The sequence below is a fragment of the Lates calcarifer genome, linkage group LG21 (genome assembly GCF_001640805.2).
Source record: "Lates calcarifer isolate ASB-BC8 linkage group LG21, TLL_Latcal_v3, whole genome shotgun sequence".
Taxonomy (NCBI): Eukaryota; Metazoa; Chordata; class Actinopteri; family Centropomidae; genus Lates; species Lates calcarifer.
This window is the reverse complement of record NC_066853.1, coordinates 22,515,133-22,540,813: the sequence shown is the minus strand read 5'-3', so window position 1 is coordinate 22,540,813 and position 25,681 is coordinate 22,515,133. Positions and strand designations below refer to the sequence as shown.

At 41.5% G+C, this 25,681-nt stretch overlaps 1 protein-coding gene across 2 annotated transcripts; it reads left to right on the top strand.

Moving 5' to 3' along the window:
- The first annotated feature begins 2,211 nt into the window (after nucleotides 1-2,211).
- On the top strand, nucleotides 2,212-24,073 carry LOC108888223 (period circadian protein homolog 2). 2 transcript variants are annotated; one of them, XM_018684119.2, is made up of 22 exons: nucleotides 2,212-2,391; nucleotides 5,653-6,214; nucleotides 10,159-10,251; nucleotides 10,514-10,668; nucleotides 10,977-11,098; nucleotides 11,362-11,563; nucleotides 12,544-12,595; nucleotides 13,297-13,439; nucleotides 14,665-14,743; nucleotides 14,859-14,965; nucleotides 15,159-15,312; nucleotides 15,438-15,546; nucleotides 15,639-15,912; nucleotides 16,632-16,782; nucleotides 16,875-17,011; nucleotides 17,141-17,347; nucleotides 17,490-17,735; nucleotides 18,150-19,198; nucleotides 19,326-19,545; nucleotides 19,713-19,950; nucleotides 20,074-20,224; nucleotides 21,087-24,073. In XM_018684119.2, the coding sequence occupies exons 2-22, from the start codon at nucleotides 5,769-5,771 to the stop codon at nucleotides 21,240-21,242; spliced, it is 4,491 nt and encodes a 1,496-aa protein (XP_018539635.1). In that variant the 5' UTR covers nucleotides 2,212-2,391; nucleotides 5,653-5,768; the 3' UTR covers nucleotides 21,243-24,073. The 2 variants fall into 2 exon arrangements, with proteins under 2 accessions (XP_018539635.1, XP_018539634.1); XM_018684118.2 differs by having other exon boundaries at nucleotides 16,629-16,782.
- The last annotated feature ends 1,608 nt before the right edge of the window (nucleotides 24,074-25,681 follow it).

The window sequence follows — 25,681 nt, the reverse complement described above, 5'->3', positions numbered from 1 at the left end:
GATGTTGGAAACATTATTTCACAATTCACAATTTCGCCTCATCCCCTGGTCATTAACAGATGCACATGGTCAGCAACAATGCTCAGATAGACTGTGATGTTCAAATGATGATTGATTGGTGTTAAGAGGTGCAAAGTGTGCCAAGAAAACACTCCCCACTCTTATTACATCACCACCAACAGCCTGGACTGTTAACATGAGGTAGGTTGGGTCCAGGGATTCGTGCTGTTGAAACCAAATTCTGACCCTACCATCTGTGTGCTTCAGCAGAAATCCAGATTCATCAGACCGGGCTACAATCTTCCAGTCTTCAGCTGTCCAGTTTTGGTGAACCTGTACCCACTGCAGCCTCAGATTTCTGTTCTATAGCCTCTCTGTCAGCTCCAACCAGTCTGACCTCTCTCCTATCTGCATGGTTTTAAGTGTTACTCTACTGCCACATGATTGGCTGATTGGATAATAAATGATAATATATAAGCGGGGGCTCTTAATAAAGTGATCTGTGAGTGCGTATAACCTTTAAATGTGGAGGATTTCTGGTTAGATAACCATTATAATCATGACCACCAGTCAGAGCTCCCGGGCTTTATAGATGAAGCCACCCACATCATGACTCACAAGCTTGTTTAGGGAATTCCACCCACCTGTAGGATCTTCCTAGTTTACTGCCACCACCTGCAAATGAATGTGTTTATGACTAAAAGAGAGGGCAATGAAGGGAGTGATCCATGAATCAATCTCATCTCACTGTCAAAGTCAGACCCACCTACGCTCAGAGCCACCAGTAGTGAGTAGTGATATCATATGAGCCATTTTATATACAGTGTTGATGCAGGAAGAATGAGAGTGAATGTGAGAGATTTGGTTGTCACAAGTTCTGGTGTGTAGACAGGGAGCCTCATAAGGCAGACAGCGGGGTATGTTGTTGACTGGAGCGCCACCTCAGCAGGGGTGGCTGGCTGCCATTTGAAATTGGCACTTGGCACACAGTCCAGATTTCTGCACTGAGTTACTCCATGGAGAATTATGGCATGAGAAGAGAAAATATGGTGTTGTGGCTATCATGCCAGCATGTGAAAATAATAAAGTGTGTGCTCTCCAGTCTCAGTCAGTCATGACTAAGTGTTTGGTGAGGATGCTTGGCACAAAGCAGAGTCCCATTCATCATAACAGGCTGTTGAACAAAGGTTTCAGTGTAGAACAGGAAGAGGATGTAAACCCTCATCCCTCGCATATGTTACACCTGATGATGCAAGCAAGAGAGAGAGCAAGATCAGCGCTTTTCCTCGTGTTTGTCAAGTACTTTCAAAGTACCCTTTTTATATGATTTTACAGCACTTACAACACATTTCTGAATTAGTGTGTATATATATATATATATATATATATATATATAGTTCTGGTGTGTGGACAGGGAGCATCTCTATATATATATATATATATATATATATATATATATATATATATATATATATATATATATATATATATATATAGAGAGAGAGAGAGAGAGAGAGAGAGAGATATATAGATAGATATTCTCTTACACAACTAACACAGAACAACAATACAAACATTCATCAGTTCCTCTCTTTGGGATGAAGGCAGCATCACATCGGCGCAATAACAAATATGACGTAGGTAACTATGGAAAAACATGTTATACTACTAGCGCCTGAGAACTGTGTCCCTTCGCTCTCGTCATGCATTTCTTATGTATTTCTGTCAACTGGTGTCTTATTTACAAAAGTCCAAAGTGTGTTTTAAGGTTGTAGAATGTAATTTGGTTTACATAAATCCCGTTAAGGAATACTTCACCGAACTCGCTGTGAGTTATTTTACAGTATGTAACAAAAAAAAAATCGCGCCGCATGCATCAGAGCCGAGGCAAATGAAACGTGTCTATGTCTAACGTTTATCGTTTCCTAGTTGTGTCGTCCTCTGACTTTTGCATTTATGTAATTTCAACACGGGACACGTCGTTGGGATCCGGCTCAGTCATTACTACCCCAGTCTCTCGCCGCACGATACACATAACATGGTATTCCACGTGCGGTGGATAACTTGTTTATATAAAACGACGGACGGGGCTCTGGACCAATGAGCTGATGCTGTTGTAATTCCGTCATGTTCTCCATGGAAACCCGTAGCTTCCAGCCAATTGGGAAATGCTAAGGGAGGAGTCTGAATTGAGGTCGCGCGCTGAGCTCGCCGATTCGCCAGTAGGCCAGAGCCGGAGAGAGCTGGGGAGGAACTGTCGGCTACTGTGTCAACCCGTCTAAACCGTCTCCCATTGAGGAATACTGGATGCTTCAACTGAGTGTTTTATTGAGTGGTCGGTTTTGCTTTTACTTGACACCGAGGACGATCGGATTTATTTCAACAGCACAGGTTGGTTTTCTTTCATAGTTACCTTTTGGTTTCAATAAGAATGAATAACCGAGTGCAAAAAATAAGTTGCATAACAAAATCCAATGTGCGCATGCGCTAGAATTCTGATTGCTCTACTTTTTTGTACGTTTATAACCATAAAATGCTGGTCCGGGGGTTTCTGTTCACTTGTAGGGAAAGTAAATTATCTATTTATGTGGACTAGCCACTCGGATGCCGAGTAGCTGCTGTTTTGCTGCTTGTTTTTAATGATATCGTTACTTTTACATAACTGTGTCAGTATACCGTGCAGTGGATTGCAGGTCAACGTGTGTGTGGATTTTGAATAGCAGGTCAATGGGAGTTAGATGGGGGTAGGGATGTTTGTTCCCATTACAAAAATGGTTTTATATGACTGTAACATGTAGATTTGTATCAAATGCAAATGATCTGACGATTAAAAAAAAGATTTGGTTTATTAAGCAAGTAGATTTATTTTCCCAGCTCACTACTATTCAATATCCTCTTCGAGGCCTACTGTCTACACACAAAATGTTTGTCTCTGCCATACTGTACTTGTGGATATTAGGTCGACATGATAATCACATTATTGTACAATGCTGTTATGTTCAATATGATCTTTATATTGGTGTTGGACCTTATGTAGATAATCACCGGTAGACCTTGAGCAGATTCTGACCCTGTTTATGGCAGATATGTTACCTCCATATGACCACCCACAGAGTAAGAGTAAGCTGATGTTATATTCATCATTTTACTAAAGAGTCATTATTATTTCCACGAATCTAGAGTATAGGACAAATGTAATAAGTGAGTGAGTTGTGTAGTATAATGGCAGATACTGAAATGTAACTCACTGTGATTGACATGACTGAACATAAAAATATTAATTACTCATAAATTCTGCCAACATATGTCCTCCTATCCTTTTTAATAAGACTGGACTAATGTTTTTCGCTGTGCTTAACTGGGCTGATTATCCCCAGATTATCTCCAGCATTTTATATCCTGTCTTCAACTGTGCTCCTGTAACTTCTGCCTCAGGTTTCACAAAAGAATGCTCTTCAGAGGAGCTGGATACAATTCAAGTGAAAGCATGTGGTTTTCTGAAACAAGGCTACCACTGCTTTGTGCTGCGCTATAGCCAAATCCATGTGACTGGAGCAACGTTGTATAATGCCCGAGATCTGTGCTAGTGTGTTGGGTGTATCAGCGGTCCAGCTGAAGCTGGAGTTCATTTCCATTATGTCATTCTTCTGGTCCTGTCTTGAGAGTTACGTGGTCCTGTCAACGTAATTGAATATCAGTATTGTATGTGCTGTGTACAGTGTAAAACAATCAGAGATACAGTAAGTACATCAGGTTTGGTTGCGCAAATAGTGTCTTTGGTCTTGGTTTCTGCTGCTGTTAGTGACAAGCCAGTTTGCAAAGGTTTTGAAGTGCAAAGTGTTGAATAGTTTCATGACAGTACAGCATTTATATGTGGAAAAAGTATGGCAATATGAAGACAAACCTCTCTGTGCTGGAGACCTTGATATATATTTTTTGTTTGGCAACAGGTCCATTGAGATAACCTAGTTCTTAAATATTTTGTAGCATTTATTGTTGGCTGTTGAAGACCTTAATCCCTGCTGCATGTAGCTAACACTGTTTGCTGTAAACCAGCTGAGTAATAATAATTAGCTTTGTCTTATACCTTGTTATCAATCTAATTTAATGTTGTATGTGCTGTGTCATAAAACTTAAACATACTTCTCTTGTAGTTTTGATCAGTTTTGTCCTTGCATAACCCAATAATAGGTCTGTTGACATGAGTATTACTTGTGGTCAACCCTATCCACCCCTTGACTGACTGACATCATTCTAACCTGTTGTCACTCTTTGCTCTCTCCTGATTGGTCACTTGCAGCAGCCAATAGAAAGTCCCCTCTGAGCTCTTGGCTGTTGCCTCATTTAAAATCAAGAGTGGGTCACTTCTGAAGGTGCCAGTGGATGTGTGGGTGGATGGAAAGTCTGCTAGGTTTTTTGAAGATCTGTAAAACATACAAAACCCTCCATAAAGCATTCAGGAGTTATGTAAAACTGCTTATGTAAAGAGTGAAGAATAGATATGTTGCTGAATGTGCACACTTATATAAATAGTTGCAACCTGATCATGGATCAAGAACAGGAAAACAGTGAAATATTTTGGATTTGGCTTCAGTACCTTTTGCCAGTATTTCTTATTAGGGCTTTATCAGATATAAATAGCCTGAGCTACTGTTGTTCTGTTGTGGAACTGTTTTTTTTCTTTCTTTTTTTTTTTTTTTTTTTGTATTTTTACCAGGTTCATTCTAGAGAACACCGTGTTGGTGCTCATTTTACTAACAGAGTTAGCAAAGGTAGTCTAAGGTAACAAATGTAATTACTGAGTATAAAGTTACAATACAAGGTGAATGTTACAGAGACTTTTCACATCTTTTTATATTGCTTGTTGATTCAGGGGCACTGCACTGTGTTACATAAGGCTGTGCTTATTTGATTTAGACCAAAGTGAACATGGACAATGCATCAACACATCTGTTTATCATCTGTTTGTGTGGTATCCACATCCTTGGCATTAATGATAATACTATTATTTGTGAGGCAGAGCTGTTTTCTCCCCAGAGATTGTTTGTCAGTTTTTCCTCCTACCTATTTATTAGGTAATCTGTGAAGAGACAAGACCCATCAGCTGCAGGGAGAGGAGACATCTTCAATAGCAAAAATTATTTCCTAAAGCATTTTGGCTTTCCAACATCCATCTTAGTCATGATTGTTTGGCCAAGGTGAAGGTGTATTGTTTGTGTTGTGTTTTCATCTCGGCGGGCTCACCTTTCCTGTGAAAAAGACCTTTTGAAAACTTGAACCGGATCAAACTGGTCTGGGGCTTAAGTCCACCCAGAAAGGGCAAATGACGGCCTATTTACTGTACAGACCTTTTGAAGGATGGATGGCACCAGCCTGTGTGTGAATATGTGTGTCTGTATGTGTCTATGTGTGTGTGTCTGTTTGTACAACAGCAAGGTCGCTTCTCCTGTGCCCTTTTCTTTATGATTGACTTTTAACAGCTAGATCCAAGGCTGCTGATCAGATCAAAGTGATGGCCACTGTATCTAAACCCCATTGATAGCATCTCATTTTAGGACTTTCTTTACTTCTAATCTCTTATTGATAGACATGTACTGTATTGTAAATTGTTTGTCTGAGTAATTACACCTATGTTTTATTTTCCTCCTGTAGACTACATCACACCCCCTGAGGCATCAACTCCATTTACATCCCAGTGCCATGCGCTTTATGGCATTGCAATGTGCAAGGTAACTTAAACGCCAATCTTTTGCCCCTTGGCCCATCCCATGTCTGAGGACAGTGAGCCAAAGCACTACCTGTACTCGACCCTGGACGGGCTTGAACGGAACCAGGAAAGGGTCGGCTTTCAGGTGGAGGAAGAGGAGGGCTCTCCCTGCGGCTCCATCAGCCAACTTCACCGCATGGCCAGCAGTTACAACAAGGGTTGTGGCGAGCGGGATGGGGTTGAAGAGTTAGGATTGGCTTCAGAGGGCAGCGACAGCAGCCATGACCACCCGGCCTCGCTGGGCTCCCCACATGATGACAGGAAGCGGCCACGCCCACCTTTACATGAGGATGTAGAGATGGGTGGCAGCGGCTCAAGTGGAAGTGGGACAGAATCCCACGGTAATGAGTCGCACGGCAATGAGTCCCATGGAAATGAATCTGTTGGCAGCTCTAATGGCAATGGCAAGGACTCCGCTCTCTTGGAGTCTTCAGGGAGCAACAAGAGGTGAGGACACATCAAATGCACCAAGTTGAAGTAAATTAAGTATTTTTCCTCCCACCATGGGGGAGCGGACCATCTCGGTCACTAAAGTAAGGCTCATTAAATATAATAGAAGGGCCGTTTTCTCCAGTATGGCTTATTTTTGGTCTGAGTCATTGTTGTTGTCAAGTGGCAGCTGTCTCAGACCGAGAAGAGCAGTTGGTATTTTATTGCGAATTATGAGGAAGACTACAAAAAGACAATGACTGTTGGAAAAATGAAAATGATTCAGGCTCATCAACTATGCAGGTTAAGTGTTTCTTGAGGTGTCATAAAAATAACCACATGGTGTGATATACTCAAATAAGACTAGTATTATCTCCATCAGGTCAGTCGAGATAATAATTACATGATTTTGATTTTTTTAAAAAAAGGTTCTAGCTTCCAGTTGTAATTTGTTGTAATATTCTGGGGCCTAGTCCTTCCTGACCAACCATATGTGATTCAAAGATGCCAGGCTTTAAATAACATGTCCTCCTACATTTGTCTGACTATTATTTTCATCTCTTGTCTGAAGAAAATAGCTCACCTACTGAAAGTTGGCTATTACATAACCAAGTGCTATCTCCGCCTTCAGAGAAAACTAGAAAGTCTCAAAATGCGGTCCAATACAACACAGGCACAAACGTACGGCTCAAAGTTTAGTATAGAATCAACACCTCATCAGAAACAATAATTAATTAATTTAAGAGCTATTGTATGAGATTCTGTTAGATTGTGTAGATTGTATAAATGCGTTAGTAGATAATGATAATTGATGGACTTCCATTCTCCAATCATTTTTGGTGGTGTGCATCATCAGGGCACAATACACAAAATATGTTGTTATCAATTTTCCTGAATAATAGTAGTTAATTGATTGTACCATAACAAATGTTACTGTTAAGTCCATTTTCATCTGTACATTATGTATGAAACTCTACACAAAAGTTCTACCACAGAGTTAGCCAGAGTTGCCCTGTGCAGACTCTGCTCTACAGTACTGAGCCAGTGTTTTGCTTTCTCAATGACAGATGATGTTACACATGGGAATGTGCTGACAGAATAAGGACTTAAACACACACACTTGTGGAATTTGGAAAGCACAGGATAAGAAGGGCTACCATTCAGTTTGATGACTACAGATTCTTTGTGCTGCTTGGTTGTAATGTAGTAGCCTAATGTCCGCTTTAAAGTTAAGGCTTATACCAGTGTAATTAGTTGTTGACCGCATTTCCTCATATCCTTCAAGAAGATTGGCCACAATGTTATCTTTCTTAGGAGGGTTTTGTCAGTTTTGTGACACAGAACACAGAGTTAACAAGGCAATTAGCTTAATTAGAAATAGACACCAGGTGAACACTTGATCTCAGTTGTTGTCTATGAGAGGCACAGCTGGACCAGTGCAGGATCTTTGTGGCTAAGGATGTGCTTTGTGTGCTGCACTGAAATTTTACAAGTTGTGCTGATAATTGTCAGTAAGACAACAATAGACTAGATTCTGAGTCCTGTATTGATGAGAATTTGCTGCTGCCTTTGTACATTTTTATATGCATTACGCTTACAATTAACTGTAAAACGTTGCAAGGAAATAATAGTATCTCAGTTCTATGCTTCATTCTAAATGTGTTTTGGTGTTGTCAGCAAACTGAGAAAACTAAACTGCCAACTTAGTACCTGTGAATCCTCTTTCTGTAATCCTAATTCCTCGTAAGGTAATATTACAGAAGGATTGGAACTGGAATTGATGTTCAGAATATATCCATGTCTGCTCAGTGTTAAATTTAACTAGGTTCTTTGTCCTATTAAATTTCTGAATGACCAGTAAATCTGGACTGGGCTGGTTGATTTGTTGATTTTGGTTGATTTAGCTATTCTCAGTTTAATTACACTCAGACTCAGACAGTTTCTTTACTTAACATTGCAGTTTGAGTGAATTAATTTGGTAAAGAGATTTGTGAAGTTGGTATTTTTGAAAAGTTAGATATCAGCAGAGATAACTGCGTTTTCATTCTTTCATTCACTTTGTGATAGAAATCATCAAATGTTCTGACAGGAAGGTTTGCAGTGGAAGTGGCTTGGTGAGCTCAAAGCGTTACTGAAACAGAGAGGGTTACTGAAACCATACGTGAGGCTTTCCTAAGTTTGTCTAATGTTGTTGTTGTTATGATCAACAGTCTCTTGTTGCCTTAGAAATGTAGCCGAAGTTTCAGGCAGTCTGAGCTGGCCAATCATAGTTCTTGTGCTTTCTGCATTGTACAGTTAGGGTTGTACAGTTCCTCATTTGCTTCTGCTGTGTCTTACATTTTTGGAGAAGGTTGCAGCATAAGAAATATCAGTGAATCCAGCTGCAAATACTTGTACAACAATGTATTTGTGCCAGTAGAGATGGTTTATTGTGAAAATGTGTCACACGAAAACCGCAAAACAATTTAGGGTAAGGTCTACTTAGGTTATATCCAGTTTGGACTAACTTAAATGTACTCAGTCTAAAATGAAAAAAACAAAAACAACTCAACACATACATTTACATTTCATATTCTGATTGGCCTTGTGGTGGGACATCAATAAAAACAGAACAGCACTGGAACTGTTAAACATGTTAAACATTTTTACTGATATTTTAACGGTGCATCATATGAGTACAACATACAAACTCCAGGGCAACAAAAGGCACTACAGAGCAGTTAAAGTCAGGTGACAGGTGTGCAGCTGTCATCAGAAACTGACATTACATCAGATGACGTCTTATTTTACTTAATACGTGTTTTCTCAATTCTTCTTTCCTTGGATCTCTTCCTTGAATAGGTAGGCTGGAACCTCCCTGACAAGCCCTCTCTAAGCCTACAATTGTATTCAGCTTCCTTTCACTCTTTTCTCTTGTCTCCTTTTGCAAACGTGGAATTATATTTGATGATTTCGTCGTTTTGTGCATCATTGCATGATCCAGTTTCTCAGATTATTTAATGGTTTATGACTCATATTAAAGCTACAGTACACTATGACAGGTATGCTAACCTTTAGAAGAGAGGTATCTTTTAAAATACACAAAAAAGTTCACTCCAAAAAGTACTTCTGGTAGAGAGGTTTTTCTAACCTGGGCCTGCCTGTTAAATTACTACATTGTAGTTTTCAGTCTTTGAGACATTCTTTACCTTCTATTTCCAAATTGGGTGGGCAGCATGGTGGTGCAGTGGTTAGCACTGTCGCCTTACAGCAGGAAGGTTCTGGGTAGTACTCTCCGGGTACTATGGCTTCCTCCCACCATCCAAAGACATGTATGTTAGGTTAATTAATTGGTGACTGTAATGGCCCATGAATGGTTGTTTGGTCTATATGTGTTGGCCCTGTGATGGTCTGGCAATCTGTCCAGGGTGTACCCTGTCTCTCACCCAATGTCAGCTTGGATAGGTTCCAGCACACCCATGACCCTTAACGGATAAGCAGTATAGATAATGGATGGATGGATTTCCAAATTGGCATTTCAAGATTTCCTTTTCTCTCCTTGTCCTTTTAAGGGTTCTGTATATTCTTACCAAATCCCTTTAAATATTCTGTTTGAGTGGAATTATCCTTTAAAATGGAAGGCATGTTTAGAGATAATCAGAAGTTTACATTTAACAATGTAACCACTTGTTCCCTGTCCTGAGTTGTCCTCCTTGTATTTAGATTTCATATCCAAGAACAGAAGTCTTTCACCCGCTGTGTGTTAGCAGCTCTCCATATTTGTACAGACTTATTTATACAGAGAATACAGATGGTATGTTTATGGCGTTCTGGGTACATCCTACAACACCACGCCCTTGACTTACTTAATATGTTTAGTCTGACCTGTTGTTTTGCCACTCTAACTGTTCTTCATAATGCTCTATTTTGTGGTCTTTCTGTACACCATCTTTAATAACATGACGTGTTGTTTATGGTTCCAGCTCAAACTCTCACAGCCCCTCGCCACCAAGCAGCTCCAATGCTTTCAGTCTGGTGAGCTCTGAGCAGGACAACCCATCAACCAGCGGCTGCAGGTTAGTACACCTCTGAAATTGCCTACCTCAGTATGCATGTACTATGTCAGTGGGAGTTTTTACTCCCACTAGAAAGTTGTGGAAGTCAGACCCACAGCAGATGCATCCCAGTGTCAATCAATCCTCTTATGCCCCATCATACTGGTAGCTACCCCGCCCCCCTCCTGTTCTGCTCTCCAAGCTGGAAAGCTGTGCTTCTCAGAGTGTGACAATGCTGATGAGACCTTGACGCATGTGTATCTGTCTCGTGCACGCCCTGCAGCAGTGAACAGTCAGCCAAAGCTAAGACCCAGAAGGAGCTCTTCAAGACCCTGAAGGAGCTGAAGATGCACTTGCCGTCGGAAAAACGGAGCAAGGGCAAGTCCAGCACCGTCAACACGCTCAAATATGCGCTACGATGTGTCAAGCAGGTGAAAGGTAAGACTGGCTTCTGTTTGCACTTTTTCACACCCATGCTCACACATCATTAATGTTGGTTATTGGAGTTGATGACTGTTCGATTGGTGAATAAAGTACTGTTGTTTTTTTTTCTTCAATGAATAGACCAGTCTGGGGCATAAATTCTGAATCAAGTTCTTTGATTTTGGGTGTGACTATTGCATGAAATACACTCAGAAAATAATCATCTTTTATGGTTTTGCACCCACCACTTACTGTGTGAAATGATGTTTCATTTTCATTGATCCATTGATGTTGGCACTGATCCATTTCTTGTACTTTTGCAGCCAACGAAGAATACTATCAGATGCTGATGATTAATGACAGCCAGCCACCAGGGTTTGATGTATCATCCTACACCATCGAGGAAATCAACAGCATCACATCTGAATACACCCTTAAAAACACTGTAAGTAACTTGAATCTTCATGTACATACATCTTATTATCTGTAACAAACCAGTATAGGGAAGAAGTATATTAAGTTTATCACCTCTGACAAGATTATCTCAGTTTGGCTCTTAATGTTGGAATACAACTATTCCCCTAAGATTTAACTGGGCAGTACAATCAAAAATACTTTTGTTGTGAGGAAATTTGATTTGGCTTAATATTTTGAATTGTTTTCTTGATCCAAACTGCAGTTTAACTTTGTTTATCTTTTTTGCTGTAGGATATATTTGCTGTAGCCGTCTCACTCATCACAGGGAAGATTGTCTACATCTCAGACCAGGCGTCGTCCATCTTGAACTGCAAGCAAGAAGTGTTCAACAATGCAAAGTTTGTGGAGTTCCTGACGCCTCAGGATGTCAGCGTGTTCTACAGCTTCACCACGCCCTACCGGCTGCCCTCATGGAGCATGTGCACCGGAGCAGGTACCGGCCTCAGAATTGAGATCTTGATCTCTCGTTTATTGTCTAACTTAAATTTTGAATTTGATCACGGATTTTAAAAAGAAGTCACATTTAAATAAAGTAACCAACTCGGCCAACAAGGTACTTGACATTATGGATATGGACGGTAGATTTCCATCATCCACAAAGGGCACATGTAACACGACCCATACCACCCACGCATACACAAGTCACAGTTTCCTTTATGTAACCCACCCCCACACACACATGCTTATGCACACCTATCACATATTTCATTAACATGCCCAATCACACATTATCTGAAGCACGCCTACTCGCACACCTGCCACATATTTGCTGAAGACATACACACTCATGTTTGAGGCAACAGCTCAGATTTATTCGTCACAGCTGCAAGAAGCGAGTGCAAACCAATGCATATGCTTTGTTTTTGAGAAGCTTAGTATTTTTAAGTCATTATTGAGACTGTGTCCAAAAGGTGTTGTTCACCTCATTGGTAGATTTTGGACAGTGCTGTTGTTGCATTGAATTGCATAATGTTAAGTTATATTTTTAATATTCTCTCCTGTGATAAAAAAAAAAAAAAAAATTCCACTACGAACAACTTTCAAAGTTCACTCTTCTGGCTTTGGCTCCTTTAATGCCATCGTCAATAAATTTTATGCACTGTAGTTAAATATGTAGTCTCACTTAAACAGCTTGTGCTGATCTGAGGATCTGAAGGCTGTTGTCAGTCCAGTGATGTCAAAGCAGCACTGTTAAAGTGATGACTCAGCAACGGTTTTTAAATAAAACTTCAAACTCCAAACTTTGGTTACATAATTGTAGAAAACTCTCACAATGCCACTTTTGCATTTATATCTCCAACATTTTTCAAAGTTCTCAGGTCTTGTCAACAGTGTGTTGAATATCGATGATTTATTTGGAAGTAGTGCATTAGGTGATATATTCATCCCACCTTCTCCCTGTCTCTTATTCAGAGTCGTCTCCCACGGAGTGCATGCAGGAGAAATCCTTCTTTTGCCGCATCAGGTGAGTGACAGCAGCTTCTCTGATCCATAGTTTCCTGCTCAAACAAGCTCTGAGTCAGCACAGTGTTGGTGGACAGGAGAGAGGATGACTGACAGGAGGGAGGAAGACAGCAGCTGTTAACCTTTAACTCCATGTCCATCTAGTGGCTAGACTGGGTCTTACAACTACAATGAAAGGCTTGTTGGTCACTATATTATATAATGTATTATTTGGATAGAGATTTATATTCATTTATCAAGAAATCAACTAAGGCATTTACAACTAGACTTAACCCTAAAGGCAGCATTTTCTGCAAGATCCATTGTTATTATTTACTTGATTTACCCAGATGACAATATCTTTGCATGAAAATGAAGAAATTCACTAAGAACTAAATTCACTAAGACTAGACTTCAATAGCCTTAATTGTATAATTACTACAGTGAAAAAAATGATCTGTCAGACCACTGACAGTCCTTACTTGTTAATATATCCCCAAATTTAGTGCAGTATTCTAAATATGAGTTGTGAAATATACAATAGCTCCTAATGAGCATACTCCATTAAACACACTGGACTTAAATCTTTTTATTACTTTTGTAGAGGTTTATATCTACAGTATAAGCAAGATGTCAGTTCATATGAAGAATGGTATGAAATTGTGTATTTTATAGTCAAAACTGCAGTACTAAAAAATGGTATTCTAATGGTTTGTGTTGTAGTGGCGGGAAGGAGCGAGAGGGGGATCTTCAGTACTATCCTTTCCGTATGACTCCTTACCTGATGAAAGTCCAGGATGCTGAGCTGGCTGAGGAACAGTTCTGCTGCCTCCTGTTGGCTGAAAGGGTGCACTCTGGATATGAAGGTGAGACCTGTGACCAAAAACACATGCTGTCGCACACGTGACATGGTGATACATTGAACAAACTCAGCAGCAAAAAGAGTGGGCTGCACATAATAAATAGAACAACACACAGACAGTACTTGCTTAACAAAATGGTCAGATTAAGCGTCCTGTAAACATGCTCAACAGTAACAGAAAAAGATTGACTTCTTTTGAGTGCTGAGCTCTGTATTCATCAACTGCTGCTCTCCTGCACTGAAGCAGCAGTTTTATCCACATACACTATTGAACAGATGGTGAGCTTTCTGTGAGATTCAACAAAACTAGTCAATAATGATAATACTACCCATGTGAAAGATGCATCACAAGTACTATGGTGCAAGTAACAAATCGTCACCCTCTTAAAATAATTGCCTAAGTCATTTTTTCAGATTTTTCAGGAAACACAAAAAACTGAACCACTTGTTGAATATATGATATTTACTAACAATTTTAATCCAAACAGTTATAACAACAGATGCCTATTGACATACAAACCAGAAGGTCAGTCAAACATGGAACATGAGAGAATTAAATAACTTAGGTAAATTAAAACTAAAAAAGTCACACTCTTGACATAGGCAATTATACTAAAGGGGTAGAATGGCACGATCTGTTTAACTGAGGATGTTGGCAATTTTACCAGAGGTGGCCAGCATCATGAGGAGATGATTTTTGTAAAAAAAAAAAAAATGACTTAGTCAATTATTTTAAGAGGGTGACGAAATGATGATGAAAAAAAATAATGTTGATGTTACTCAGGCAGATGAGCATTTGCAGCAAGAGTATAATACTGATGTATGTACAGTGTAGTAACTAGAGAGAATGTTCAGAGGTAGATTGCAATCCTGTGATCAGATTATGAAAGATTTAAAGCATCCCTTTCAAACAGAAAGACAGTATCTTTTAAATTAGCTAGTTTAGTCTTATTAAGGTGTTTATGTGACACATTTTGTATCCCGATTGAGCTCTTATGGTAATAGTGCCAGTGTTGATACAGCTAATCTAGATTTACAAATGATTTAATTTTCAGTCAACACAAAAACACTCCAGCAACAAATTCAAGCATTTTATCCTGTCAATAAAAATGACACAGCACATTGTGCATACATTCAGTAAGAGATCAGCTTTATCTGTCTCACATTATTAGTTACAATTAATTATTTCCTTTTTTCTTACTGGCTAATTAATTTGTTCTTATTCACAGCACCCAGAATCCCTCCTGACAAGCGTATCTTCACCACCACACACACACCTAATTGTGTGTTCCAGGATGTGGATGAGAGGTGAGTGGGCTGGGCTTCCCATAACTCATACAGAGGTATCTGTTTCATGTCATGTGAGAAACTGTGCTGTTCCCTGCTCAGTTAGAAAAAGTAATTGTTGCTGTTTCTCCATCAGGGCTGTTCCTCTGTTGGGTTACCTCCCTCAGGATCTGATTGGGACCCCTGTACTTCTCAATCTGCACCCAAGTGACCGACCCTTAATGCTGGCTGTGCATCGCAAGAGTAAGAACACATTTCATTCACTTGATCCTCTTGAAGTAGACTGGCACAGTCAGTGCTGAAAGGTCCTTTTTCAAATCCAGATTTTGTCCAGATTTCGGTAGACACGTCCATCATTTGACAGTTTTGACAAATAGAAAGGAGCTTGATCTGTGCTGCTCAGCTCTCTGACTCTCGCACACTCATTCTCTAACAGTTCTACAGTATGCTGGTCAGCCGTTCGACCACTCCTCGATCCGTTTCTGTGCAAGAAATGGCGAGTACATCACCATTGACACCAGCTGGTCCAGCTTTGTCAACCCCTGGAGTCGCAAAGTCTCCTTTGTCATTGGCAGGCACAAAGTCCGAATGTGAGTATACCAAATGTGATGGTTTAGTTACAGCCTTTTGGTATCACTAGTGGTAAGATGGAAAATATTTCAGTTTGAACATGCTAGATGACAATGGTGTGTGTGTGTTTGTCTGTGTGTTTTAGGGGTCCTGTGAACGAAGACGTTTTTGCTGCACCAGCTTTTCACGGTGGGAAGATCGTGGACTCAGACATCCAGGAAATTAGTGAACAGATCCACAGGCTGCTACTACAGGTACATACACATACACACAAATACATACTATTTAAATACACATTTTCATTTCAGCATCTTTCAGTTTCTGTAACGGTCTTTTCTCTCTACAGCCGGTCCACAACATGGGTTCTAGTGGCTATGGTAGCCATGGCAGCAACGGTTCTCATGAGCAACTTGTGAGCATCAGCTCATCCAGTGAAAGCAATGGGAATTTGACAGGGGGGATCACAGCAGAGGAGACAGGGAAGGCCAAGCCTCCCAGGACGTTCCAGGAGATTTGTAAGGGGGTCCACATGCAGAAGAATCAGGACTCCCAGGTCTGCCTGCGCTCACCTTCATCCTCACCATTGCCATCCAAACCTGAGCAGAAGAAGACCACTGACAGTGAGTTCAATTTCCTTGTTCCACTCTGTGATCACTTTAACTCATTACAGGGAGCATGTTTATTGTGTGTATTGGTGATCTTCGTAACCCTATACAGGAAACCAGGCCAGTCAATTACAAGAGTTGGCTACACAGACACCCATCTGTCAGTGTAAATAATCACAGTCCATTTTTGAAATATTTGTGAGCTGCTATGCTTAAATGGGAGATCACATTGGTGGCAAATTGTATTTTTCTTTCACATTTCCCTCAGTGGCTTCAATAAACTCATTAAAAATGTCACAAAAAATTAAAAGATAGTACCCTAGAAACATTTAAATTATAGATCCCTGTGCCAACAGTTCATTCTTTAAAACAAAACTGTCAGAGTGAAAGCCACTGCATCCATCTATTATCTATACCGCTTATCCTCTGAGGGTCATGGGGGTGCTAGAGTCAATCCCAGCTGACACTGGTGAGAGGCAGGGTACACCCTGATCAGGGCATCAGGGCTGTCATATAGGGCAACTAATTGCAAATATGTATTTATTTGCCTGTATTCTAGTTAAGTGTGTCAAGTGCATAAAACAAAACACAAAAAAGTTAGGACGGTACATTATGTAGTTCAGTTTGCCATAGTAATCAGAATCAGAGGTTATTTTTATGGCAGTGTTATGTGTTTACCTGTCGGACTTTATCTGTTTCTGACGTTTTCTGATTCCTCTCTCTCTTTCCAGCAGCAGCTCAGAAGAGTCCATCGGTTCGTCTGAAGGACTCTGCACCCCCTCTGCAGGTCAAAGACAGTACTGCAGCCACTATGGAAGATTTCACCTGCAAAGACCAGACTGTGTGCTCCTACCAGCAGATCAGCTGCCTCGACAGTGTCATCAGGTAAGACCCATTTATGTTCATGAGAGATGATGGTTAAAGGATCACACATGCGAATCATGCATTCTCTGATTAATTCAATTTCTGTTCCCCAGGTACCTGGAGAGTTGTAACATCCCTATCACAGTGAAGAGGAAGTACCAGTTCTCCTCAAACACCACCTCCTCCAATTCAGATGATGGCAAGAAGGGCTCAGAGGACGCCATGCATGTCCCTCAGGATTCAAACACAGGCATGTGCACATCATACATACTAATTCTCGTTGCCCGTCCTCACTTGCTTTCAACTTATGTAGTGACAGAAATTAGACTAATAATCTTTGGCTTGGAGGTAACAGATGATCACTTTCTCTACTCTTTAGATTCTCTGATGCTCGATGCCCAGCCAGGCCTGTCAAACATGAAAGCACCTAAGAAGCCTCCATCTGGGGCTGCTGCTGTGGTAGGAGGCCCCCTGGCACCCCTCACTCTGCCCAGCAAGGCTGAGAGCGTGGTGTCCATCACCTCGCAGTGCAGCTACAGCAGCACTATTGTCCATGTTGGAGACAAGAAGCCTCAGCCAGAGTCTGGTGAGTTTCTATGGCCAAACATTTTTTAAAAAGTGTTGTAGAACACACACATAGAAACATACCTGAAGAGGCATTAGATGTTTTTATCCATCTTTTATAAGGTCTGCTTGAATGATATTTATGGCTCTGGTTCATTCTACAGAGATTATCGAGGATGTGGCAGAGAGCCCGGCGCCGCCAGCTCTGCCCGTCAGCATGGTGTCTCCACCCAGCCAGGAAAAGGAGGCTTATAAGAGGCTGGGATTGACCAAACAGGTTTTGGCAGCGCACACCCAGAAAGAGGAGCAGGCCTTCCTCAACCGCTGCAGAGAGCTCCGCAACGCCAGGAACTTTCAGAAGGACTGCTCCAAGTATCTGCACAAACAGAGAGGCCCAGTCAATGCTGAAGGTACAGAAGATTTCATAGTTACCACACAAAGCTAAAATAGTCACTGTTGTTAGTCATTATTTTGTTCTGTACTGAGGTGACAGTTCATTCTTCTTTAAGGGCAGAGGTTAGGTTAGTTTCTAAATTGCCCCTGAATACTCTTTACTTTCACATTATATGAAATTAGCTTGTTAACAAAACTTAATTGTGACTTAATGTCTCATTAGAATATAATTGGAATTCAACAGTGCTCTACAGTATTAACTGAAATTACTTAAAGAATAGAAATGCAGTTTTTCTGCACTGTAGGTAAGTGTTCAGATTGTTGGTGGACTTGCATTTAAAAATAATCTTAACCAGGTAAGTTCCCAGCTCATTGCTGGTGGGCAAAATTACATTTTAACACTGATCTGACTTCATCATGTATCATCTCAGAATCATCTGGACCCCGAGGTGCTGCCAAACAGGGCACCACCAGGCCTGAGACTTCTGCCAAGAAAGGCAACCGCAACAGGAAGTCCAAGAAACCACGAATGAAGCACCCTGATTCATCAGACAGTGCCGTGTCTAACCGCAAACCCCGGCCCCCTCTTCAGGGTCTCAACCAGACCTCGTGGTCTCCGTCAGAAGCCTCGCAGTCAGCATTTAATGTCTCCTACCCTGCCATGGTGCCTGCATATCCGCTCTACCCCCCAGCACCTGCTGCCCCAGCTCCAGCCCCCTGCCCTGACCCCTCTCTTTCCACAGGCTTTGGAGAGGGGCAAAGCACACAAGCGCCACCTACAGCCACTCCATTTCCTGCCCCTATTGTTACACCTGTGGTGGCTCTGGTGCTGCCAAATTACCTCTTCCCCCAAATAGGACAGTTAGGTCAGATAGGGCAGCTGGGGGCTGCTCCTAGACCAGCGTTTTTCCTTGAGCAGACTCAGACGCAACCTGTATACACTACCCAACAACCCTTTCAGCCCCCGCAGCCAGCCTACACCATGCAAACACAACCTCCCTTCACCAACCAGCAGCCGTTCCCTGTACAGACTGCCTTTACCCCACAGCAGCCATTCCAAGCCACTCAGACAGCCTATACCACCCAGCAGCCCTTTGCTGCCCAGCCCTCTTTCCCAGTGCAGACTCCGTTTGTTGGTCAAGCCCCATACCCAGCTCAGCCTTTCCCCTATAGCCTAGCCTCTGAGCCCCCAAAAGCCCCAGCTGTGGAGCCCCGAGAAGGGGCAGCGTCACGCTCCTCCACCCCAGCATCTGGGACGCGGGAGCCAGCAACATCGCCACCACTGTTTGAGTCCCGGTGCAGCTCACCACTGCAGCTCAATCTGCTGAGCATGGAGGAGGGGCAGCGCTCAGTGGAGCGTCAGGACAGCACGGCTCTCTCTGCCGGAGGCCAGGGCAGCAGCACAGCAGCAGTGTCAGGAGGAGCAGGGGCAGTAGGAGAGAGGAACGGAGGCTCGGCCAAGAATGAAAACCACCAACAGGTGAATGAACTGTCTTGTAAAGGCTTCAGTCACTCATATACACACCAACACTTCCAGAGCCTGTTGCAGTGCATCAGTTAAGTTTCCTGAAATTGAGTTTCTAATGGTTTTCCTCCTTGTGTTTTAGGTGGAGTCTCCAGGAGATGGGGCTCACAGTGATGGTAACTCCTCATCCTGCGACCTGCTGGACATCCTTCTGCAGGAGCAGGAGGACTCCCACTCTGGCACTGGATCAGCCACCTCTGGCTCCATGGGTTCAGGATCAGGCTCTGGTTCAGGTTCAGGATCAGGCTCCGGTTGCAATGGCTGTGGTACCTCAGCTAGCGGAGCTTCTGGCAGCAGAACAGGTCAGCGGAGGAGCATGGAGGCTTCACAAGAGCATAACAACTGAGCAAACTTAGCTTTTATTTATATCTCTTAATTATGTTGCTAGTTTCTGATTGGTTGGTATAAACATTCAACATCTCCTAGTCTATTTTTGACTGTTACCTGGTCTCTCTCAAATTATGTATAGGGAGCAGCAACACCAGCAAATACTTTGGCAGCGTTGACTCCCTGGAGCACGACCCCAAGGCAAAGGCTAAAGCCAAGATGAGGGGCAAAGGAGGCTCTGAAGGTGGCCAATCACAGGCCAAAATCTCAACCCAAGGGGAGGGGGAGCATTTCATCAAATATGTTCTCCAGGAGCCCCTCTGGCTGCTGATGGCCAATGCTGACGACAAGGTCATGATGACATATCAGATGCCATCCAGGTGAGTCCCTGACTAGAATTACATATTATTCTAGATGGAGAAAGAAAAAAAAGCAAAAAACAGTGTTTTTTAAACACATAATGAATGTGTCTCAATCATAATCTGTGTGTTTTCAACAAACAGGGACATTCAGAAGGTTCTGCGGGAAGACAAGGAGAGGCTGAGGCAGATGCAGAAGAGCCAACCTCACTTCTCCTCAGACCAGCGACGAGAGCTAGTGGAGGAACACCCCTGGATGAGGAGAGGAGGTTTACCTGCTGCCATCAATGTGAAGGTCAGGGCATCATGTAGTAACTCAATCACAGTTCTCACCCAGTCAAAATTTTCTCATTGAGTTTTACTGAAACCCTGTATTTATCTGTTCAAAACAGAAAATATCAGATAGATAAAATAAGGAAAAAACAACTGACGATATCATTCTTTAAGTAGTGTTTTTTATATTTGCCTGATTTTAGGGTAAAAGGGTCAGTTAAATATAAAGCTACAGCCAGCAGCTGGTTAGCCTAGCTTAACATAAAGACTAGAAATGGGGTCAGACTTTGCTTGGCTATTTCCAAGATAGAATTAAAGATCTCATTTTTACAAAAACCAAAGTGTAAAACCAGGGACAGTTTGATAGATTATTTCTTGGCTGGTAGCTGTTGCTTCCTAGAGCCTAGTTGTCACTGTGAGGCTGCTAGGCAACCAGCAGTGACTCCTAGACATCAGCACTTCCAGACAAGAAATACTCTGGCACTTACCCCCAGCTAAACACATATTGTTGACACGTAGCATGCTATCGTCTGAGCTAGAGATGTTAATACCTTTAGACAGAGCCATGCTGGCTGTTTCTCTGTTTCCAGTCTAAGTAAACTAGCCAGCTATTTATTGCACAGTCATGAGAGATGCACTGCACAGCAAGTAAGACGCACATTTAGTAGTAGTAGTAGTCTTAGTGCACACATTTTATGACGAAGATTGTGATTGTTTTAACACCAAAATCACAAGCATTACATCAGACAGTATCATTCTGTGCTTCATTCTCTTAACAATTGTGACACATGCCAAAGTTTAGGTCCCGGTTTATTGTTACATTCTCAATTCAAAAAAATAGTTGGATGAAAGATATTTAATATTGGCTCTGTGCATGTGTTTAGGAGTGTGTGTACTGCGAGAACGCAGCAGGGGCACCCATCGAGGAAGACCTGCCAGATATGGACATGGGTGAGCTGGGTGAGGAGCTGAGCCAAGAGGGCCAGAACACCCAGAGCCAATCACAGGATTCACAGCCTCAACCAGACTCTGGCTCCTGAATACACACACGTCCAGCAGAGGGACACACTTGACTTGACCAGCCATGGACCCTCATGATGCACACATACAAACACACACACACACGCACATTGTGGATGTGAGACAAACAGTGGTGTGCCTGACCATCCTCATAAATGCGCTTATACATACACACAACAAGAAGAACCTACGAAGATGTGCACCATGCATGTGTTTGTGTGTGTGTGTGTTGGGCGTAGATCTGCTACTGGAGTGCAGTTCTTCAGGCGCCTCACAGGAGGGCAGTATTGCTTCATGGAGGTTTTTGGAAGCGTCACCCTCCTACAGCATCTTTGCTAGATCACACACACACATACACTCTGAAATGATCTGAGCCCAGCCTGTGTGGTTGGTGACCTTTGGCCTCTAAGATATTTTTTTATTTAATTGTTCCCATCCTCTTTGTCAGAGGCAGAGCTTTGAAGCAACATTAGTAGTTATTCTTCAAAAAATCTAATAGTTAACGGACATCTTTTGAATATAAATATTATAAATTATAAATACATTTGATTTAAAAATGTAACAAGAAAGCCAGCATTGCTGTTTAAATGCTGCGGGACATTATGTTTGTGGTTTCCTGTTTTGCCACATGGTTCCATTCAAGCCCTCCAAACCCCAGGAACCCCTCTGTTTTCTCAGCAGGAACTTTGTAGACTAGTTGTGGTGCTCACTGTATGTTGCAGGCAGGGTTAAAGAGCAGGGACTCCCACTTGTTTTGTATCATGGATGAGCTGTTTTCTCACTACTCTCCTCAGTATCTGCAGCATCCAAGCGCACAGCAGTAGTAGCACCTGACTCAACAACTGGTCGTAACTCCTCTTAACAATGACAATCTGACACATAGTGCAAGCTGTTCATTTAACTATGTATCTTATTTATTTTCTAACAGATTATGTATCTAGAATAGGTTTTTTAAGCTAAAGCCAAATCCATATAGCTAAAAGACAGTAGCCATATTCACAGTTTACAGGTGTTGACAATAAACACTACAAGATATTTGAAGTCACTTTAGTCTATAACTGAAGCTGAAGTTGGTTCGTCCATTTCACACAATAACCTCCAAGTGTTGTGTTCCACTGCAGACCTTATAACAGCACGGGTGCTATGACAAAGTGGGCATCATCACAGATAAAGAAGCTGCTGAAATATTTTTGCTGTATTGAAACAATCAGTATCAGAACACTGATGCACAAAAAGCAGAGGTTGACAGGATAGTAGTTACAGAAACTTAAGGCTGCACATCAAGAAAAAAGCTGGAGAAACATTTATTTTATTTTAACTAACAAGGTCCTCTGGATTTTAACTTCCTTTTCACCTCCAACTTCTATCTTCAAGAGATACACTCTGTTTACTTTTTATAAATAGCAATATATCCATATAGACTGCGGAAGCCTGTAAAAATGTTGGGTAATATTCTTTTTCTGTCACTACTGTGCAGCTCTACTACAAAATGTCATTTTTTAACAAATCTGTACAATTTTTGGGATTTATTGATTATGCAAAACTACATTGTCTCCACTTGCACCCTTTTCAGAGATGTTTCAGTCATCTCATTTTCTCACACATATATTTTTCTGGAGTCAAAAATAGAAACTGAAGATTCTTGTACTGCTTTTCCAGTTCCCAGCGCCACCAGAAAGTCTCTGCAGGTGTGCTGACAGCAGTGCAGTTTCTTGAGCACTGCGAAAACTGTTGGTCAGAGTGATGAATGATACTGAGGTCGTATTTGCAGTACAGTGGGAACACAGCTTTACAATTGTAGCAAATAAGGGGACCATTTTGCATCAGTATCCTTCTATAGGAACCATGGTCACACAGGAAATTGTGACACACTGTATGCATCAGCCACCATACAAGCCTCATCACCTAATATGAAGTATTAAATAAACTGTGATCCACATTGGCTCCAGGTAGTTGATGTAAAACGTATGAGAACTGGGAACAACTCTGGTGCTAAAGCAGAGAAACTGTTTGGGGCAGGGCTTGAGAATGTAACACAGACTGGACCAAGAGCATCTCACTGGGTTAGTTTGTTTTCTTTCTTTCTCTTTAAATTTCCTGTTCACTTGTCAGAACTTTTTTTTTAATTGTTCTATTTTTATATTTCCTCTTGTGTATTTTATTTTATTTGTCAAACAAAGATAAGAGCTTTTGAGTGTCACTGAGGACGGACCCTACCTCTAATAAATCCCAGGTTACGTTACTGTAAGCAGAACATAGCATGTGTATGCATGTGGGCAAAGCACAGTGGACAGAGAGGTCAGACATTTAACTGCTGAGTCATGGGCACGTAGAGAATCTTTGCCTTGAGGTGGCAGAGGTTTGTGGGCTCTAGTTTCTATGGATGAATGCCAAGAGAAGACAGGCGCCTGCCAACACCTTTAGCAACTGCAGTCCGTCTCTGTCTTTTTTTCTCCTTTCTGTGCAAAATATGTCGACAGGAGGCCTCCAACACTCACCTGTGTATAAACCAGTAAGAATGCAAGAATGTTATTTACTCATGTCAAAACTGAAGTGTGGAAATAAGCTGTGGTGAGGTGTGGTTTACGCCTCACTTTTCTCCTAAGGCCTCACAAAGAGGGAATGCATTTTAAATGAATTACACACTGGTGTGCTTTTGGAAGCACCCTGCCCTGTAAATGCATACACACAGTTCTGGCACATGATGTTGTGTATGGTCATGTAAATTTGTTTCATGGCCACTGTGTGAGTCTGTGGTATATTAAACTAGCACATTTCTGTGCATTTTTGTAGTTAAGATGTGTTGTTTGAGACATGGAAACAATGTTGTAATAAAACTGCAGAAATATAACCTGTGTGACTCATCTGTACTCCTGTTGTGACCCCAGCTGATTCAACTGCAATTGCATCCTTCATACAAGCCCAGAGCATACTATGAACATTCTAAAGACACATTTACCAATCAACTTACTCCTATACCAATACTTACAGAAAAGTGTAAATGTAACCATTAAGAACAACTCTTACATGATCACATTCATGCTTAGAGCATGAATAACGAAACAACTATTGACCCTACATCTGTGGGGGAAAGTGGGGGAAAAAATGAAATCACAGGGCCACGGTTTAAGCATGTCCCATTATATACCACTGTTAATACACAAATGAATTGGATTGATGGGCGCCCCTCAGTCCAATGTGCACCCCTCACTCTGGGTTTTATCAAGAGCAAGTGACTCATCGAAGGCTGTCATATTTCAACAAAGCTGCCGTTATGACCTTTTTTTTTCAGATATTAAAGGAATAGTCCAGAAAATTATTAGGGCATTTATAAAAAAGTAAGGAGACACAGTTAAACAGTCAAGCTGAAGCAGCAGCTTCTGAGATGTCCTGACATTCGGTCCATCATATGACTCAAGCTCAAAAGACACTGCACTTTTGAATACTGCACTTTTTTGTAGTTTATTGCTTCATTTATCCTAAAGTACAAACTAAACACCCAGACAAGCATTCAAACTTACAAAGCTGCGTGAACGGATAAAGGAGGGCATCAGATTAGCTTTAAATAAAAATGTGAACACAGCATGTGATACAGGCCTACTTAAATGTAAAGAGCTACACTCTCTAAATCTAATCTTTGCAGGTACAAATAATCAATGGTGGACTCCGAAAAAGTTGTCATCTCAAACTGAAATGACTCATCAGGGTTATTTTCTCCAACTTGACAAAGCTCCCCCAATGTCATTATACAACTGCTTCCACTCACTGAGTTGTACTCTTTGTTGATAAACTGATGTGTAAAGTTGGTTCCTGCTTTAAAAAAAAGTTAATGGATCATTTACATCTACATGAGTGTGTCCAAAGCTTGTTTTCATGTGAGAAAATAAGAAGGTCTTTTGAGTCTGATAAAGTGTATTGTGTGTGTGTGTGCATGCAGCACATATAAGCATGCTGCTGCATCTGCTGCCACATACAAAGTGATTGTTCTCTCACAGTCAAAGACAGTTGAGAAGCACCCGACGATGGCAGGGTTCCCCGGGGATCTGTTTCAGCACCATATGCTCGCCTCCACCGTTGAATCTCTCTCACGCCAACTGTTGCATTTCGCTGACCTTTAAACTCAGAATATGCATGTTGAATATGCACGGTCATAAAACCCACAGCTGATGCATTTGGACGCAGAAGTCCTCCCTCCTGACTGAGAGTTTGCTTTTTCCCCCACTAAAACTAAATCTGGTAATGTGGTTAGCCTGTCATCTGTCATTTTCCATTAGCAGATTGGGGTTAGATGGAGGGAGGTATCCCACAGTCATTAAGTCTGGTTTGCATATCCATGCATTTATTCAACCAAAAACATACAATATATGATTAAAAATACATTTCTGGCAGTTAAATTACAGTGTGTTTAGATTTTTGTAAGGCTAGATGAAAACTTTATTCAAGGTTTCAGTAAATAATA

Excerpts from the sequence above, each read along its gene's own strand:
- LOC108888223 (XM_018684118.2), top strand. The coding sequence starts at position 5,769 with ATGTCTGAGGACAGTGAGCCAAAGCACTACCTGTACTCGACCCTGGAC. Across the intron at positions 17,348-17,489 it reads GAAGCCTCAGCCAGAGTCTG|AGATTATCGAGGATGTGGCA; the intron begins GTGAGTTTCTAT and ends TTCATTCTACAG. Across the intron at positions 19,199-19,325 it reads AGAATGAAAACCACCAACAG|GTGGAGTCTCCAGGAGATGG; the intron begins GTGAATGAACTG and ends CTTGTGTTTTAG.